Source organism: Trichomycterus rosablanca, chromosome 21, assembly GCF_030014385.1.
Source record: "Trichomycterus rosablanca isolate fTriRos1 chromosome 21, fTriRos1.hap1, whole genome shotgun sequence".
NCBI lineage: Eukaryota > Metazoa > Chordata > Actinopteri > Siluriformes > Trichomycteridae > Trichomycterus > Trichomycterus rosablanca.
Window position 1 is genome coordinate 20,182,701 of NC_086008.1, and position 18,753 is coordinate 20,201,453.

Here is an 18,753-nt window from a genome sequence, read left to right on the forward strand (position 1 = left end):
ACAAACAGTTAAGTCTCAGCTGAACTGTACTTAGAAGTATTAAAAAAATTATATTATTTTATAAAAGTAACTTTCTTACTCATCTCACCGTATTCCATGGTGTTCTCCAGCGTCTCCCCGGGTTCCAATCTCCGTGCTCGGCGGCCGTGCTTGGAGTTGTTGTGGACGAACATGTTATCGGACACGGCGAGGATGGACCCGTCCACGCTGACCGTGCTTGAGAGGACCACCTGTACGGACACAGCAGCAGACATGGTGGTGAGTCCTGTTCTCTGTGCTCTCATTTCTTTCTCTACATAGCAATCGGGAAAGATCTTAGTGGTCTACACCTCTGCTTAATACCAGCTAGAAACACCCTTCTAATACTTCTGGAAAGCGTTCCCAAAAAAGTTTATAGCTACAAACTGGGTGCCAACTTTATATTATAGTCTATGGTTTTGGAATGGGATGTCCAAAAAGCCACCTTATGGTCAAGTGTCCACATTGGATTCCTCATAACTGATGCAATAACAACCTATGCTGGCCGATCAATAGTGCCAAGGGATAACGGGGATAAGTGCGTTACTCTCCATATGCAAGACCGAGCCCCATGTGAAAAAATGCACGACTCTTTTTGATCACAGTGGAGGTCAGCAACACTAAAGCGAAACGGGCCGCTCAGGTGGCGCAGCGGTAAAATACACTAGCGCACCAGAGCTGGGATTTCGAATACATCGTATTGATGGCTGATCAGGGTGTGGCTCTCCGTGCACAAGGCTGATCCACATATAAACTCGCCTCACACAGGTGAAAATATGCAGTCGGTACTGCGCACGTGTCGGAGGGGGTGTGTCAGCTGCGAAGCTCCTCAGTGAGCAGTGGAGGGTTGTAGGGTAGAGGTGAAGCGTAATGCAACCAGGGTAATTGGATACGACTAAATTAGGGGAGAAAATTGGGGGTAACTGGAAAAGCATTAGCATTATTTTATTGGCTATTGTGTCACTTATTATTAATTATTATGAGATAAATATATTTTAGAAGTCAACCACAGAACACCACAGAACCAAACCTGATTTTGCTTGTTCGATAGGTGCAACACACCATTCGGAATTTGGGGGGAATCGGTTCAATGGAAGCAGTAAATCACAGGTAGCCTGTGGTTAAGCTACAGATGTTCAGGCGGCTCGATAGCTGGTAGATGGTAGTACAGACTCTCTAGAAAAATAGCTGTAAATACTCAAGGCTGCGATGGAAGTCGGCGCCCAGCATGCGTTGATGGGAACGGGTTAAAACAAACGTAGAAGGAAGGGAAGTAGACGGGGTAGCACGGGAGGCCGAGAGGAAGAAATGTCAGATTTGAAGAAGGGGGGAGACTCCAGTGGTGAAAGATGTGTAGGTGGAAGTGAGGCGGGAGGCTCCCCAGTGAGTACTTCCTGGGTCATGGAACCTGACCTGCCCCATCTGGAACCAATCACTCAAATCTTGACAACTTCCTGAAACAGCTCGGACCATTTCCTGTGATGCCTGCGTCTCCGTGTAAGCCCTGGTCTGTTTTTTTTTTTCCCCAGATACGGGATTCTCACGTTCCCAGTTTCTCCAGATAGAACAAAATGATCGGTCACTATGAAACACTGGGATGTACCTGAAATCTTCTCATGTCTCTGGGATTCCCGGCCGTCTTCAGACAGTTTTGGTTGCACTTCAAAAAGAACTTCAAGAAGAATCTGGGTGGGACAGAAGAAAAAGACGTTAGTATATAGGGTATACTATATGACCAAAAGAATCCAGGTTAGGGTTAAGGTTAGGGTTAGGGTTAGGGTTAGGGATCTGTTTAATATTACTATTATAAAAAAGTCATGTCACCTGCACAAGGACCTGACCTCAATCCTACTGATCGATATTGGGATGAACTGGAAGACCAGGCCTTCATGTCCAACAAAAAATCTTTCCCAAAAAAGTAGTGCCTTTTATAGCCCTGAATGGGGTGCCAACTCCGAATTATCCTGCACAGTTTTGGAACTGGATGTCCAAAAAGCTCATGGTCGGCTGTCCACATAGTTGATCAGGGTTGCAATGACTGTCCGGAGTACTGGGTACAATTTGGACACCGACCTCTTGGGGGTATCACACTCATCCATTCAGTCACGAAATTACTCCCTCACACCGAGGGGCACAATACAGTGACTAGGGTGAGTTTTGGGATTGTACGTAGATGTACGGAAACTCATTCTGGCCTAGGGTGACGGGGAAAAAACGGAACCCAGGTCTGCAGGACCTTAAAGCTGTGCTGCACTACTACACTACTGAGCCACAGTGCCCCTGTCTGTATGGCGGGTACATAAATGTGGCCTGGGTTTGGTCAAAATGCCACCACTAGTGGTGTATTTATACATAGTGAACCGTACAAGGTTCGACTCTCTGTGAGATTCCATCGCTGGCTGGTTTAAAGAAGAAGATGCCGGCCCAGGGGACAACAAAATCTCACACAGTGGTGCCCGAATCTCCCATGAGGCATTTCTGTAATTGAGACAGTGAGGCTTCGACTGTCTCCGGGTGACTGTGTGTCCCGGAGGCTGTGGGATACGCGGGACGGAAGCGATAGACGAAGCAAAGTAGGAAAAACAGAGACTTCGAATCGCAGGAGTGTACTGTCCAATGGTACGGCACCGCTGCTATGGCAACCGAGCTCTGCCGCAATCCCAAAGTCCCCGATGTAAAGGAAGGGTTGACGGGAGAGCGAAGACGCAACTGGGAACTGGCATTCCGGCAGAAGACAGCAGAGAGAGCGTAAAAATTGTCCAACATTTGTGGGGTCTATCAGTTGCCTTGTGTCCTATTCCACACCAACGGTTTGTAATGTAGCATTTACCATACTGATAGACCCTACAAAGATGCGGGTCATTTATTTTGTAACGGAGCTTGAAGCAGCTGATCTACAGACTAATTGAGTGACTTCGTGGGCTGATGTTTTTGCTCCGTAACAAAATAAATAACCCACGTCTTTATGGGGTCTATCAGTATGGTAGAGGCTGCGTTACAGAACAAACCCCAACAAACGTAAGGGCGTAGGCTCCTCGCAGAAAAGCGCTGGTGTCCTCTGGAATAGGACACAAGGCAACTTTGATGGCACTAAAAGTACCTTGAAGCGCTGTTCTGTCCAGCCTGAGGAACTGTGAAGTATGGTGGTGGTAGCATTACAGTGCAAAAGTATTGGGACACCGGTTCTAATTATTGAATTATGAGCTTCAGCCAGAACAATTGCTAACAGGTGGAATAAATGAATTATATAAATGAACTTCTATGCTTCTGACTTTGCGACAACAGTTTAGGGAAGGTCCTTTCCTGTTCCATCATGCGCCCCTGTGCACAAAGCGAGCTCAATAAAGACGTGAAGAAAAGCTTGGGTTAAGGAAACCAGTAGCCAGTGGCCAGCTTTGGAATGAACTGGAACATCAATCGAGGCTTTCTTGACCGTTCTCTTTTGACTGAACGGGGACAAATTCCCACAGACAAATATTTCAAAGAGCTGCTGTTGTTTCAGCCAAAGGATCGCATAGAGATCACACTGTTTTAATACTGCTTGTATTTAAAACCGGACGTTCGACGAGCCCGTGGTCAGGCGTCCAAACATTCTCGGCTCTACTCGACCTCATCCACTATGTCACCTCGGTACACAGATGCAAACAGCCCAAATGAAATGAACTGGCCACACACATGCATTAGCATGCATTAGTCACCCCCCCTCGCCCCCCAAAAGCCAATCCTGCCCACTTAGCATGCAAATCTCCCAGGCTCGCTGCCTCGCACCTTCTGCCGCCGCAACCATTTGCCGCTTTATAATTAGACCTATCTTGCATAATTAATTAGCATTACTGAACATCCTCATATTGGATGCCCAACACACCCCCTATACACAAACACACACACACACACACCCGTCTAATCTGGCCTGTTCTGAGGGGGAAAGTTAATATCAACAGGATTTGTTTAGTGTTGTTGTGATATTCAGAGCTGACAGATGGACCGGTCGCCGGGCAGATTCACGCGAAAACGGACGTATGAGAATCTGTAATTAATTTTCACACTTTTGCTGAATCAACAGTCTTAGGAATCCGTGTCTGACGTGTTCAGGGAACGCCCGGACGAGCCCCGGCCCCCGGTCTGAGCCGCAGATGTCGCCGCGTGTATTAATCCATAATTTCGAGCGACACTCGGTTCCCTTTGAATCGCCTGTTGGGAAACAAAAGGTTTAAGTCGAGTCTTAAGCCGAGGGGATCGGTTACCCCAGCGCCTCGGAGGGAGTCCCTGACCGGTCCTGTGAATGGCCTTTGTTTGCATCTGCTTCACTTCTCAGGACTAAACACAACACGCTCAGCGTGGCGCTTTCTGGAAGTGACTTCTTTAATATAGAGAACGGCTGGCGCACCAGTACCAGCACCAGCACCAGTACCAGCAATGCTCATAATGCAGGTGTGTCTGTAGGCAGGACTAAATTCCGGCCGTATCCTAGTGGTACTGGACTAGTAATCAGAAGGTCACTGGTTTAAGCCCCACCACTGCCAAGTTGCTGCTGTTGGGCCCTTGAGCAACCCTCAATTGCTCAGAATATAAACTGTCACAGTACTGTAAGTCATTTTGGATAAAGGCGTCTGCTAAGTGCCAAAAATGTAAATGTAATGTAAATTCCAGCTGTGGCATACGCTCTCCTTGGCGTGGGGTCGGGTGCCATCCTGTACACCATCCCACACAAAGCTTGGACACAAAAAGATGCCAAATGGCACCAATCCAACAGTCCATGACCTCATTATGATTATAATTAGCCTAGTGGGTAGAGCTTTGTGCTATCAATTGGAAGCCTGTGTTGGGCCCTTGACCCTGTCCGCTCCAGTGGCGCTGTACAACGGCTGACCCTGCGCTCTGACCCCAGCTTCCAGGCAAATTGTACTCTACATGTATATCTGTATATATGACAAATATAAAATACATGAAAATAATAATAATGACAATTAACGTCTGCTGTAGGAACCGAAGCCAGCAAAAGCAAAAGACCCCCTAACCCTACCCCCTCCCAAAAAAAAGACCCCAAACGGCTTGTTGATATTTAGGATTTAGTCACTCAATCACTTAATCACTCATCAGAATCCCCACTCATCCACCTTAACCCTACACCCTTCTTACAAAAACAAAAAAAGTGTCATGACATTTAGGTCGAGGGGGGAAGGAAAATTAGGAAACCAGATGTGAAGCCGCAGTTAAAACACACCGATACACTGGAGACAAGTCACACACACACACACACACATGTACACACCATACACACTCGATCTACATCACCGTGACTGCAGACGTCATGAGAATGGATCGTATTTAATAACATTAAAAAACATCCATAGGGGCGGTTTCATCCTTTTCGAAGCTCGGACGTGAACTGAACATCGGAAATAATAATAATAATATAATAATAATAATAATAATAATAATAATAATAATAATTAGAATAATTAAACAGTAGCCGAGTGGGTGGAGCTTTGTGCTATCAGTTGTAATATTGCTGGTTCAAATCCAGGCTCTGCTATGCAGCCACTGTTGGACCCTTGAGCAAGGCCCTTAATTCTGTCCGCTTCAGGGGCGCTGTACAACGGCTGACCCTGTGCTCTGACCCAGGCGTCCAAACAAACTAGGATATGTATTGAAAAAGAATTTCATGGTACTGTACATGTGTGTATGTATATATGACAAATAAAAGCATTATTATTATTATTATTATTATTATTATTATTATTATTATTATTATTATTATTATTATTATTATTATTATTATTATTATTATTATTATTATTATTATTATTATTATTATTATTATTATTATTATTATTAATAATTATTATTATTATTATTTAAATGTACCTTCTAGTGACTGAAATAAATGCCATTTCTGTATAAATCTCATATTTATTATGTTTTACACCATTAATAAACATTATCCAATTTTATTATATGCTTTAATACCATATGTGATCACCTTTCATTATCTATTTTATCTGGAAAACTAACTGGAAAAAAAATAAATAATAATTTTCTTTATTTCAGTCAACTGAGCAAAATCCTGGGAGTACAATGGCTGACCCTGTGCTCTGACCCAAGCTTCCAAACAAACCCGGGACATATGGAAAAAAAGGAATTTAGTTATACTGTACGCTTGTATCTGTATATATAACAAATAATAGCATTCGTCTTATTATTATTATTTATTATTATTTATTATTTAAATGTACCTTCTAGTGACTAAATAAATGCCATTTCTGTATAAATCTCATATTTATTATGTTTTACACTATAAATAAACATTATCCAATTATATTATAAGCTTTAATACCATATATGATCAACTTCCATCATCTATTTTATTAATAACTAGAAAAATATAATAATAATAATAATAATAATAATTTTTTTTATTTTTGATTAAGCAATTGAGCAAAATCCTGGGAGTCGCAGGAATGAAGGTAAAGGAATGATGGAAAGAAGGGGGAGCATGGCGGTCATAAATACCCAGTACTCCCAGAATCCCTTGGCAGACTGGGGCTAGACTGGTCACCAAGGTTAACACCCCGCGCAGGCAACCTCTGACCCCCCGCTAACAGGGCGCTAGAGCCGGGCTGCTAAAGCAACACCCGTGTCACCACATACCACACCTAATAACCCGGACCTTTCACACCCGGCTCCACCGACTACCCGAATGAAAACAGTGCCGGGTGATTTTTTGTTTTTGTTTTGTTTGGTTTTTCCAGGGGTTTCGTCTTTCCGTGTCAGATGTCGGACGCCGAGTCTGGGTAAGAAACCCAAACTTGGTCTTCTGCACGTCTGGGAATGAAGTGGAGACGTTCTCATTCCTTTACAGACCTGGAACTCTCCGACAGTTCTTAAAATGCACCGAAATTTACTTCAGTCGTCCCCAGGATTATACAAAACCTCATGAATAAGGGGCATTTATGGGGTAACACGTTCCTTTCTTTCCATCTCCATTGGCTGGCATGGTAGCCAACCAATGGAGGAGTTTCAAAATACTACTGGTATCCAGTGCCAACTGGAAAGACTAACAGTAGGGCGGGAATTTACCCTGGACAAAACAAGAGGCTAGGGTTGACCCCGGGTTTCTACACTATATAGCCAAAAGTATTGGGACACCCTTCTAATTACTACTTAGTAATAAATCACTCACTCACTTTCTTAACCGCTTATCCAATTAGGGTCGTGCGGGGTGCTGGAGCCTCTCCTAGCTTTTTAATGGACAGAAGGCACACAGTAACACCCTGGACGGGGCGCCAGTCCATCGCAGGGCAGACACACACACACACTCACCTATAGGGCGATTTAGTGTCTCCAGTTAACCTGACTGCATGTTTTTGGACTGTGGGAGGAAACCGGAGCTCCCGGAGGAAACCCACGTAAACTCCACACAGAAAGGACCCACCGAGCCACCGTGCCACGGAAAACAATTATATAAAGGAAATGACATTTTGGGGATTTGACATTATACAATCCAAGCAATGGAGGGTTAAGGGCCTTGCTCAAGGGCCCAGCAGTGGCTGGCTCAAACCAGCGACCTTCCAATTACTAGTCCAGTGCCTTAACAGCTGAGCTGTTTATATAATTTAATATATATATAGTTTATATGCTTACAACTTTGCAGCAACAGTTTAGGGAAGGCCATTTCCTATTCCAGCATGACAAAGCTCTGGTTTAAAATGCACAGAGCCCTGACCTGCCATACAGATGCTCTTTCAATGCTCTTTTGTCACCAGAGGTCACTCTATTTGGGACGTCCAACAAACTCACGGTCAGGCATCAGCATACCTTCGGTCATATAGCTCATTTCAACCGCCGTTCATGTTTTACCTCTCTTATTAAACCGAAGCGCATCCGTTTCCACCAGAACATCAGTCCTATCAGAAAGAAAGAAAGAAAAAACTCGAACACGCTCATGACGGAAATCGAGACGCGCATCCGAACGCACCTTCAACTCTGTGGGGAAACAAAGCCTGGAGTATCTGTGAGAATCGGTGAGCAGCAGGCAGGAGAAAAGAGAGAAGAGATGTCTGCTTAATTAGCCAGTAATGATAGGATCTGACAAACAACATCTGTTTCCAGATAGAGAAGGGGGAGAGGGGAGAAACGAGCGAGCAAACGAGTGAGGGAATTAAAAAAGAGAGAGAGAGAGAGGAAGACTTGAGAATCACGATCGGTAAACTCGGTAAGAAAGTGTCATCGCTGGAATTGTTTGATGGATAAAAGGTGTGTGAGGTGGAAGAAGGGGGAGGTATGTAATAAATGACAGGAGAAAAAAAAACCGAGAGAAACGATAGCAGTGTGGTCGGGGAATGTGCGAAGCTACGGGCCAAGGGATCGTTCAAAAGTCTGAGGCGGCGTAATTTACTGTCTGTGGCTAATCCCTAGCAAATGTGGCGAGATGTAGACAGAAGAGAGGAGAAGAAAAACGAAGCCGAGGAGCGAAGGAGGGAAGGGTGTGACGGGAGGGGAGCGAGCCGCTGTTAGAGCTCACAGCAGGCCTGCTGAGAACCTGTCAGTGGGCCCGTCGACCCTGCGCTCCGTCCTGACGGATTCATCAAACGTCACTTCACCTAAGAGTCGGATCTCGTTCGGATCGCGCTCCAGGGACTCCGGGATGCGCTAGGCGGCGAGATGATACTGTGTACAGTAACGTGACTCAGGAATAAACCGAAGCAGGAGGAAGGAAGGGATCAGATCTTATCGCTGAACGCCCCCAGTTAGCTCTCCAGATTGCTCGTCCAGCAGACGCACAAACAAACAAACCCGCGGGGCCGTGCTAGCGCCGGGGAGCCGTTAAATCGTTAGTGAAATTTAAGACCGCCTGACACCTCTTCGCTTAGACATACAAACATACCCAAACACACATGATTAGCTTGGCCAAGATTGCCAGCTTGCATTTCTAAACCGGATCTAACACAAAATGTCCAGGAATGCAAACGCACCACAGATTCGCTTCTGCTTTTAGTGGTTTTGAAGGCTGCATGAATGACCAGCAATGATACACTCACAGTCTGTTTTACCATTGCTCTATCCTGGTCAGGGTCTCGGTGGGTCCGGTTCATCGAGCAAAAGGCAGGAAAAACAAACCAAACAGGTTGCCAGGTCATCACACTCACATTCACCCACACCCACACTCTTACACTTCGGTTAATTTCCAGTTGACCTGACTGCATGTGTTTGGACTTGTGGGGGGAAACCGGAGCACCCGGAGGAAACCCACACAGACACGGGGAGAACATGCAAACTTCCAGTTTGACCAGCTAAATCAAATGTATGCTACCATATAAAGAAATACATTTTTATAAGGGTCTGTTTTGATTGATAAATGAAATGTGGGGGTGGGGGGTGGTAATACACTGTGCAGAGGAACATATGTGCTACAGTCAGTAATTGTATACCCACAACGTTCATCTCTATAGTACAATAAGAGTGCAGCAAGGTTGCACATTGGGTAGCGCTGTCGCATCAGGGTTTGATTCCTATCTCTGTGGAGTTTGCATGTTCTCCTCGTGTCCGTGTGGGTTTCCTCTGGGAGCTCCGGTTTCTTCCCACAAGTCCTAGGACGTGCAGTCGGGTCATTTGAAAATTGACTACTAGAAATTACTCAGACTGGGATGATGAGTGTGTGATGGACCTGGCAACCTGGGTTGTTTCCAGGGACTCACAGCGACCCTGACCAGGATGAATCAGCAGTAAAACAGACACTGACTGAATGTACGTATGGTAGGTGTACCTAACAAACAGCTCGGCGAGTCTATGTCCCACAATTATTCAAGCTGTTCTGGACTGTTTGCTCGTGCCGGTCGGGTTTTGCTGATCGCCGGACCGCGGTATAAACGACGACGATCGCTTCTGTCTAAACTTCTATCGTCCCGAAGGAACCCTAAACAGCGGACGCCCAGAAAAAAGACGCACGAGTAAATGCACACATGCATACGTGGGTATAAAAGTACATATGCGCGCACACACGCTCCCCGTTCACACTCGAACACACACAGATGTGCACACACACACAGGAGGGGACATCTGCTCCCCTGAGAATATGACAGCGAGAACGAGAGCATCCTCTAAAAAACAGGAGACAAGTTAGCATCTGGACGTCTGCGGCTTTATATCCGAGTGTGTTTAGGTATATTTGGATGATAATCATTCCTTCTCATGATTCTAATTCCTCTGGGTTTTGAACGCAGCACGACTGACACGCAGAACTTTGCGCCACGTCCTCTTTTATCTGCTTGATTTGATCCGCCTGGTGCGGCGATTCTTGGCGACTTCAGTGTTTTTATTTTTGGGAGTAACTTTTAACTGTAGTGGGATGTTCACATTCATTCTGGACATCACAGAAAATCGCATAAAGTAGCTCCTGTTTCGAACCCTCGTAAAACCATCTGTTTGATGGTCGGGGGAGGATGGGAGGTCGGTATTGATGAGACCGGGGTATTTCCTATTGATTCCTGTTTTCTTTAAGCACCAGCTTGTTAAAAAAAGACCCTCCTGCAAAGCCCAATCAAATAGATATATATATTGCAGGTCATCGATTCCTCTGGCGTTGGGTCTTCTTAAGCTTCGCCATGGTTACCCGGTCGTTCTCTACGGCTCCATATATTGATCTTAGCGCTGCACTGACCTGCTAATCCTCCGGCCCTTAACAGGACTGTACTTCAGCTGATCGCTAGAAGAGATGGTCAAACAATGCCTTTCGTCTGACCTCACGGAAGTGGAAAATTATTTAGATTAACGTATGGGACCGCTCACAGCTTTGACCTGATGAGACTCAACAAGACGTCTCAAGACGTCCCGGGGTATCTGGTATCTGTTTGTGCAAGGTGGATCGTCCTGCAATGCACGCTCGTCCAGCCGTCCACATGATCTCGGGTGTTGGAGAACGCAGGATTTCATGGAACAGTCGACGTTCCTTCATTGCTCGTCTAGAATTAGTTTGGAGCAGCCAATTGAAGTCCATATAGGCAGAAAAGGATTACACCAAGGAACCTCTTGCTGTTGGGCAACCACTGGACAAAATGACCCAAAAAATTCTTAAAGAACGTGACCACCCAACAACAACAAGGCGCTCCATCATTGAAGCCGAGGACTATCAGCATCAGTGCTACAGTAACAGCCTGTGAGGAGCAAAACAGTCAACAAAACGTAGGATTTCATGGAACAGTTGATGTTCTTTCATTGCTCTGATGTCCACTTCTAACCAGTGTGCCCATTTTAGGTGCTTTCAATGATGGACAGGAGTTAGTATGGGTGCTTTGACACTGTGTTGAGACACTTTGACCTTGTGTTGGTCCGTAATGGGCACCACAGCCTTTGTGAACCTGTCAGAGGTTGGTGGCTTGTCCCTTCTCGGACTACTGTCGGAGGGTATCCCAAGCGACTTACAATGACAGTATACAATCTAAGCCATTGAGGGTTAAGGGCCTTGCTCAAGGGGCCAACAGTGGCAACCTGCCAGTGGTGGGACTTAAACCGACAACCTTCTGTTTACTGGTCCAGTACTTTAACCAATAAGCTACAGGTGCTTCAACCAGTCGTCTGGCCAAAACTATCAACCCTTATCAAAGTCACTCAGGTCTTTATGATGATCAGATCTGCTCCATTAAACACGTCAACTATGAGGAACCTCCAGCAGCCTGATCAGCACATGCACAAATGTTTTGGCTCATGATTAAATTAGGAGTAGAATTATTAACTAGTCTTGTTTAGGTGACCAAATAATTTTTGGAGGTGATCGGGCACTCATTGTCTTGGAAGACAAAGGAACAAATCAGTTCCGGACCTCAATATCAAGTGGTCTCTTCAAACAGAAGGACCATAGGACGTTATTGATCAGTGACCGATCAATACATTAATTTGGGAATACGTAAATTGATTGAGTGGAAATGTTAATATTAATCGACGTATAATTTCCGTGGAACAGATCCGTGCTTAGGAGTTCTTGACACAATGATGTGTCAGTATTGACCAGGTGACAGCCCAATATATAAAGAAGTAAAACACTGGAAGACCAGTAAGAGACTCCAAATGACCACAGAGTACAAGCACTGGCAGGTCAGTGATACCACAATAGCTACGATCCAGCATTAACCGTTCCGTCGCTGGATAAACTGTGGGAGAAGCATCAGATGTGCGGGTCATGAAGTGTCAAAAGGCACGCTGCCTGAGGGATCAGATGGTAGCTCTTCTCTCTCCTTTCACTAATAACTGGATTAGCGGAGGACGGGGTGAAAGGCAGATTGTGAGGAGGGGGAGGAGAGTAAAGGACCAGGCAGACCCAAACAATATGGAGGCAAATTAAAAAAAGAGAGGGGGGTCCGGGGTGGGTTGGCACATCGGGGATCCAGATTCCCGTGTGTATTGAGAGGTGTTCTGATGAGGGTAACTAATTATGACAATATTAGTTTGGGGAAAGGTGGGGAGGTTACGTGTATGGGTAAGAGATTTCGCCAACAAATACACAATCTAACCTCCAATGGATTGATTCAATTGAGATGAGTGGTTGTCTTTATTTATTCTACATTATAGAGTCTGGAGTTCATCTGGGAACATTTGGTGCAAGGTAATAGGAAGACGTTCCAGACAGGGTGTTAATCCGTGGCAGGGCACCTCTCACCCTGGATTGTTTTAGGGAGTCCACATAGGCACGGAATATCTTGAGGTAAAAATCAACCCGGGAACCTCTTGCTGTTGGACCACCACTGGACCAAACGACCCTAAAATGATGCCACCACCCCTTGAATAACCTGTGATGAACCTAGCCTTGACTCATCAGCATCAGCGCTACAGTAACAGTCCGTAAGGAACAAAACAGTCAACAACAGTCAAAAAGCTTTCCTTTATGGAGCCCTTGAGGAAAATATGGCTTTTTTTAAGACAGCCGAAAGCATGACGTGAGTACAGAGTGAACGATAGGCGAAGGGTCAGAGAGAGTCGTTCCGTAAAGAGAAAACCAGCTGCTGTACACTGGAAATCTGGGAAAAAACCAAAGACGATCCTTTGAGAGAGAGAGAGGAGGACGCCAGGAACGATTGAAAAAAAAGAGACCTGTCTGTCTGTCGGGTTCTGTCAGATGGGACGCCAGGGATGAACGGAAAGCGGTTTTGATAGGGCAAAGGAGTTGGGATGGTACGGATAGCCTGACTGTCTTTGAGACACGATAAACAGAGAGTGTAGATGATGTAGAAGGTAGCACTGGACAGTGGGAGCTTAGTGGGTAGAGTATTGGGCTGCCAATTGGAAGATTGTTGGTTCAAACCAAGGCTCTGCTACACAGTCACTGTTGGACCCTTGAGAAAGGCCTGTAACTCTTATTGGTTCCCAAACTTTTTAGCATATGGCGATGATTAGCTCTTACCTGTCGATGATGACGGGGTCTGACGGCGTCTCGTTTCGGTTCCCACAGCTCTTCTTCTCACAGCACCGACTAAAACCAACAGGCGGCATCATAACAGAGGTTATTATTTCCCCGGGCTACAGCAAAGCGCCTAATGAAAGGGTCTAGATGTAATTATATTAGCTAATCATGAAATATTCAATGACGTCTAATTGGCTAATTGACTAATTCCTATTCATTGCACAAACAGTGGCGGTATTATGGCGTTATTATAGCGTTATTATAGCATTATAGCGCGATGCAGTGATTACTTTCTAATCCGCCGCTGAACGTGGAAAATAAACAACACAGGAAATTATTGGTAAACCAGACGTACATTTAGACAACAGACAACCCACACGCCAACAGCAAGCTTCTCAAGTCTGGGGGGGGGCACCCCTTTCACCCCCTCCCATTGATCCCCCACTCCGCCCATCCTGCATAACAAAAGTGCCCCCCACCCCTGGCCATCTGCCCCTATGCTGTCCTCTTCTACCCCCCCATCCCCGTCACACAGAGCCACTCCCCAGCTGTGCCGTTTGCCCTCAACCGCCCCCCATCCCCAATCCTCCTCTCCCCTTCTTTCCCTCTGTTATTAGCCAGCTGTGAACCCCACTCGGGCATCTGCTGGCCACACAATGGGGGCCGATTTCCACCGATTTCCACTCCCCTCCTGCCCTCCACCGTCGAGTCCCTAAGGCTGAGGTCACAGACCCACACGCCCCCTTGTAGCTCCCCCCGAAACAAGCCGTCTGCGCGGGCGCCGCTGTCTATCTGGCACCTGACGGCCGCGTCTTCGATCACGCAGGTGTCACGCCAGGCAACGTTTATTAAATCTGGTTCCATTTTTTTGCTTCTTTGTGTCTTTTATTGTGTCTTGTGTAAATGAAGTTAGACAGAAACACCCGGGACTCGCTTACCTGCACATAACCTCATGGGTGAGCAGTACACGGCACATTTCTGGATTCTTGTTCTGCCCCTCGTACGATATAGGCTAAAAAAACAGAAACAGAAACGAAGTTCTTACAGAAGTCAAGTATCTCAAAAAGAGTCAAACTGTTCCAGTTTAGTGGTGGGCACCTACCTGTTTGGTGACCGAGTCTATCAGACGGGTGTACAGGTCTTGTTCTGTTCGTACACCTGTCAGGACAAACATTTGACCAATAAAGTCACTTTAATGCTAATATAACAGCTCCGAAAAGCAGCCGATCAACCTCAGGTTTGAGGAAACCGAAATACCAGGAGGAAACCCCTGCCAACATGAGGGAAACATGATGGAACCTTGTTGAAGAAAGTGACCAGACCTGAATATCCAACTCGTCTCACTATGTGTGCTAACCAAATAGTAATATACATACATACATACATACATACAGCAAATAAGTTAGTAAAACATTTTTAATCAGTCTAACATCCCAATGGATCCCAATGGTATTAAACAAAATACTTCAGACCATTAACGTCTGTTGAATAAAATGCACAAAGACGTACCATTGCTGTAGAGAAGCTGGAGTTTGTAATGCGTCCCGTTGTTGGTCTTTTCCCCCGTCTGTTCCTTGGGAAAATGGGACAAAAACACAAAGATATGGTCAAATAAATGTCCTGTGATTCGGACACCTGACCATGAGCTTGTCAGACGTCCCGTTTCAAAAACAAATGGCATTCAAACAGAGTGACCTCTATGTCAAAACTTGATAGCTGATGATGATGCTCATGAACGCCTCAGCTGATGTTCCAATTCATGTTAAGGCCTCAGACCCCAGTGTGGCTAAGATCTCTACTCTGAGCTTTGCTTTATGTCTTTATAGAGCTTGCTTTGTGCACAAGGGTACAGTCAAGCTGGAACAGGATAAAGCCTTCCCTAAACTGTTGCTCCAAATATATGGCTGAAACACATGAATTCAGTAATCCATCGCAAGACTTCGACCATCCCTTCTTCAGACACAGCCAATCACGTCTGTGTAGGCGAACGGCAGGCTGATAGCACTGCTGCTGCTGGGATTCAGACCTGGATCTGAGCGGTGGTGGGTTAGCATAATAGTCTGTTATATGTCCCAAGAACTTGCTTACACCATTTGTAACCAATAACAGTTGTGTATTGTTCATACTAATATTACTTATTAGATAAACATCACCAATTAGGGGTTTAATCCTTCAATAATAGGACATATGTTCTCCACCCATCTCCAGCAGAGCTATGAACCGGCCGTGCGCCTACACAGATACACAGACATGATTGGCTGTGTCTGAGGAAGGGATGGTCAAAGTCTTGCGATGGGTTTCTGAATTACTAATTAATTCATTCATGTGTTTTAGCCACAACATTTTCTAACAAGTGTAATAAATCAGGTATATAAAAAATATATGTTAGCAAGAAGGTCTGGCTCGCAATCGCGTTCCAGAAATTTCCTTCAGGATCAATAAAGTATATTTCTTCCAGTTCATCCCAAAGGTGTTTAATAGGGTTTGGTCCGGAGTGTGTACAGGCAATTGAGTTTCCTCCACACCAGACTTGTTGTATTTTTGTTGGCACTAATTTTAATAAAAGGCACAGTCATGGCAGAACTGGAACTGTTGCCATAAAGATGGAAGTGTATGATTTATTTCATAGAATTGGCTTTAAATGCCTGTTAGGAGGTGTGGCTGAAATATGTAGTGTATTTATATACATACACATGTGGCATAAAGGAATTTACTTAAAAAAGCATTAATATCTCAAGAAAATGTTATAAATGTGGGCAGTTAACAAATGAAGACTAATGGTTTAGCTGTCTATAGCTGTTTCATTATTTTCATTAGCTGTGTATTATTATTATTATTATTATTTATTATCATACTTTCAAAAGTTTAACCACAGTGTAAACCTGTTTAGCTCTTGTGGTTCTTTATTCGATATAATATCAGAAGAAACCACTTCCATTGGTGCAAAACACAACAATCAATCAAAGCTGGGCTGGGGGGTCTTTACAGGATGTTTGAGACTCGAACTATTTCCTCTTTTACTCTTAGTCCTGTCTTGCACTCTTTGATGCACCTTAAATATATTTCAGTAGATGTAAACACAGCTCCTGTACCTTCTCATGCTCCACAAAGTCGATGAAGGCTGTGCGTTCGATCTCCACCGGCTGTCCATGCCGATCATACAGAGCCAGGACGAAGTGGAAGAAGTTTGACTTTCGCAGGTTGGATGGAGGTTGTTTCTCGAAGTGAGCTCGGGAAAGTGCAAGTCCACTGTGGGAACAATGAGTTATTATTATTATTATTATTATTATTATTCATTTAACACATAAAACGAATCCAGTTTTGGTTTATTGGAGGTTTATTCCAAGTGCTCAGTCAACATATATTCAGGTATTGTTTTTACCCTTGTATCAGCTCACCATTCCACATAACATTGTGGGAATTTGTGGGAAGGAGGATAAAAAGTACATACATGTGATAATATTACATTTTAAATAAACTGTTTTCTTTTAAAACTATTTTGAGACTGCCCTGCTTTGAGCTGTATTTTTAATAATTATGCAACCATACAAGAATTATCAATATTTTTAGATTATTATGCTAAAGTCACAGACCAGAAAACTCATGAGAAAGTCATAAACATATATGACCCATATATAGGCCAGCACGGTGGCTCAGTGGGTAGATCCCCAGGTGGGGCGGTCAGGGTTTCCTCCGGAAGCTCCGGTTTCTTCTCATAATCCAAAGACGTGCAAGTGAGGTGAACTGGAGATACTGTGTTTGATATTAAACTTGTGAACTGATGAATCTTGTGTAATGAGTAGCTACCATTTCTGTCATGAATGTAACCAAAGTGTAAAACGTGACGTTAAAATCCTAATAAATAAATTAATATATGTATATAGATAGATAGACAGACAGACAGATATACACGCGATCTTTTATATACATAATCGAACTTTACTGCATAAATTGTGAGTATGTGTGTATACATAAATATTACAGTGTGATGTGCATGTGCACACATAACCTTCAATTTTTAGCACCTAAGCCTAGGACTACACTAAACTACAGTAAGAGTTGATTTACTTACTATAAAGTCTCTACTGGAATTGTAACAATGCCTGGTTTCGAGTTTGATGGTTTTTGGAGGCTTTTATTTGTTTAAAAAAGTGACATGAATGAGCATTAAATTAAGTTTTATGTACAATATAGAAAAATACTATTTATAGCAACAATATATTTTCTATTATAAATATATTATACCGTATACATTATTGTAATAATAATGAACTGTATTGAACTGTATTGTCACTAGAAGTGATGCCCAAGTGTGAAATCTACATCAATCCAGCTACGCATCCATAACGAACGAATGAAGTGATGCTTTAGTCTCTCTTACTGGTGTTGTGCCAGTTTGTCATCATCTGTACCAAGTCAAGAACCTTCACGATCTTCATGAGTCCAGCAATATAACAGGGACCTTATGAACTGTGAACTTAGTAGTGAATTAACTGTTCATGTTATTATGACACTCAACCTGAATTGTTTTCATTCTAAAGTTTTAATACCACGATGCTGATATAGAATTCGTGTTTCTGCAAAATATGTGTTTGGCAAATATGAAACTTAACTGAAGGAAAATGTGTTTTAATATCTATTCTATTAATTTGTCCAGTCATTTTGGTTGTGTCTAAACATTATTATTATTATTATTATTATTATTATTATTATTATTATTATTATTGTTATTATTATTATTATTATTATTATTATTATTATTGTTATTATTATTATCATTATTATTATTATATTTGTGCTGTTTGAATTATAAAATTATAAAAAAATAATAATAGTCGTATTTTGTTGTTTAAATATTTCACATTTTAAGGACTATTCGAAATAAATGATTGAATGAGTTTTTTGCTAATGACTATTTTTTTTTATCTCTTGTATACTGTCACACTTGTTGACTGGTTTTTTTATAAGCAACATTTTCCCTATAAATATAATATTTTGCTGCTTATACATTTATTGTATTAGTTTTTATCTAGGAAAAACAATTAGAGTAAACGTTCCCCATATAACATCATCTGACAGCAACTACACCTACATGTACCAGCAATGTTACTGGCACAAAATCACCTCGTTGGTTACACACCATCATGGTTGTCAAGATTCACAGATGGAAATTATATACTGTACATGTACAGGTAAAAATGTTATAAGTTTATCACCTCTGTGCAGCTACGTTTGCATCCACAACTCCGACGTTGCGCACCCACGGACGGACTGAATCCATTTCTTCTCCAAAAGTTCGTTCCTTCACACCGATCGGGAGAAGCTCCTGGATTCCGAACATT

The 18,753-nt window shown here is 43.5% G+C and overlaps 1 protein-coding gene across 5 annotated transcripts in view; it reads right to left on the bottom strand.

The window, feature by feature from the left end:
- The window catches only part of ebf2 (EBF transcription factor 2), a 24,100-nt gene extending 5,348 nt beyond the window's left edge, over window positions 1-18,752 (bottom strand). For all 5 annotated transcript variants that reach the window (XM_063017474.1, XM_063017472.1, XM_063017473.1 and 2 more), the window contains exons 1-8: window positions 18,628-18,752; window positions 16,504-16,660; window positions 14,921-14,984; window positions 14,514-14,569; window positions 14,350-14,423; window positions 13,412-13,480; window positions 1,622-1,703; window positions 89-230 (exon numbers count right to left, since the gene is read on the bottom strand). In XM_063017474.1, the coding sequence (XP_062873544.1) occupies window positions 89-230; window positions 1,622-1,703; window positions 13,412-13,480; window positions 14,350-14,423; window positions 14,514-14,569; window positions 14,921-14,984; window positions 16,504-16,660; window positions 18,628-18,752 (769 nt within the window). The remainder of the gene's footprint in view (window positions 1-88; window positions 231-1,621; window positions 1,704-13,411; window positions 13,481-14,349; window positions 14,424-14,513; window positions 14,570-14,920; window positions 14,985-16,503; window positions 16,661-18,627) is intronic.
- Between the last annotated feature and the right edge of the window lies 1 nt (window position 18,753).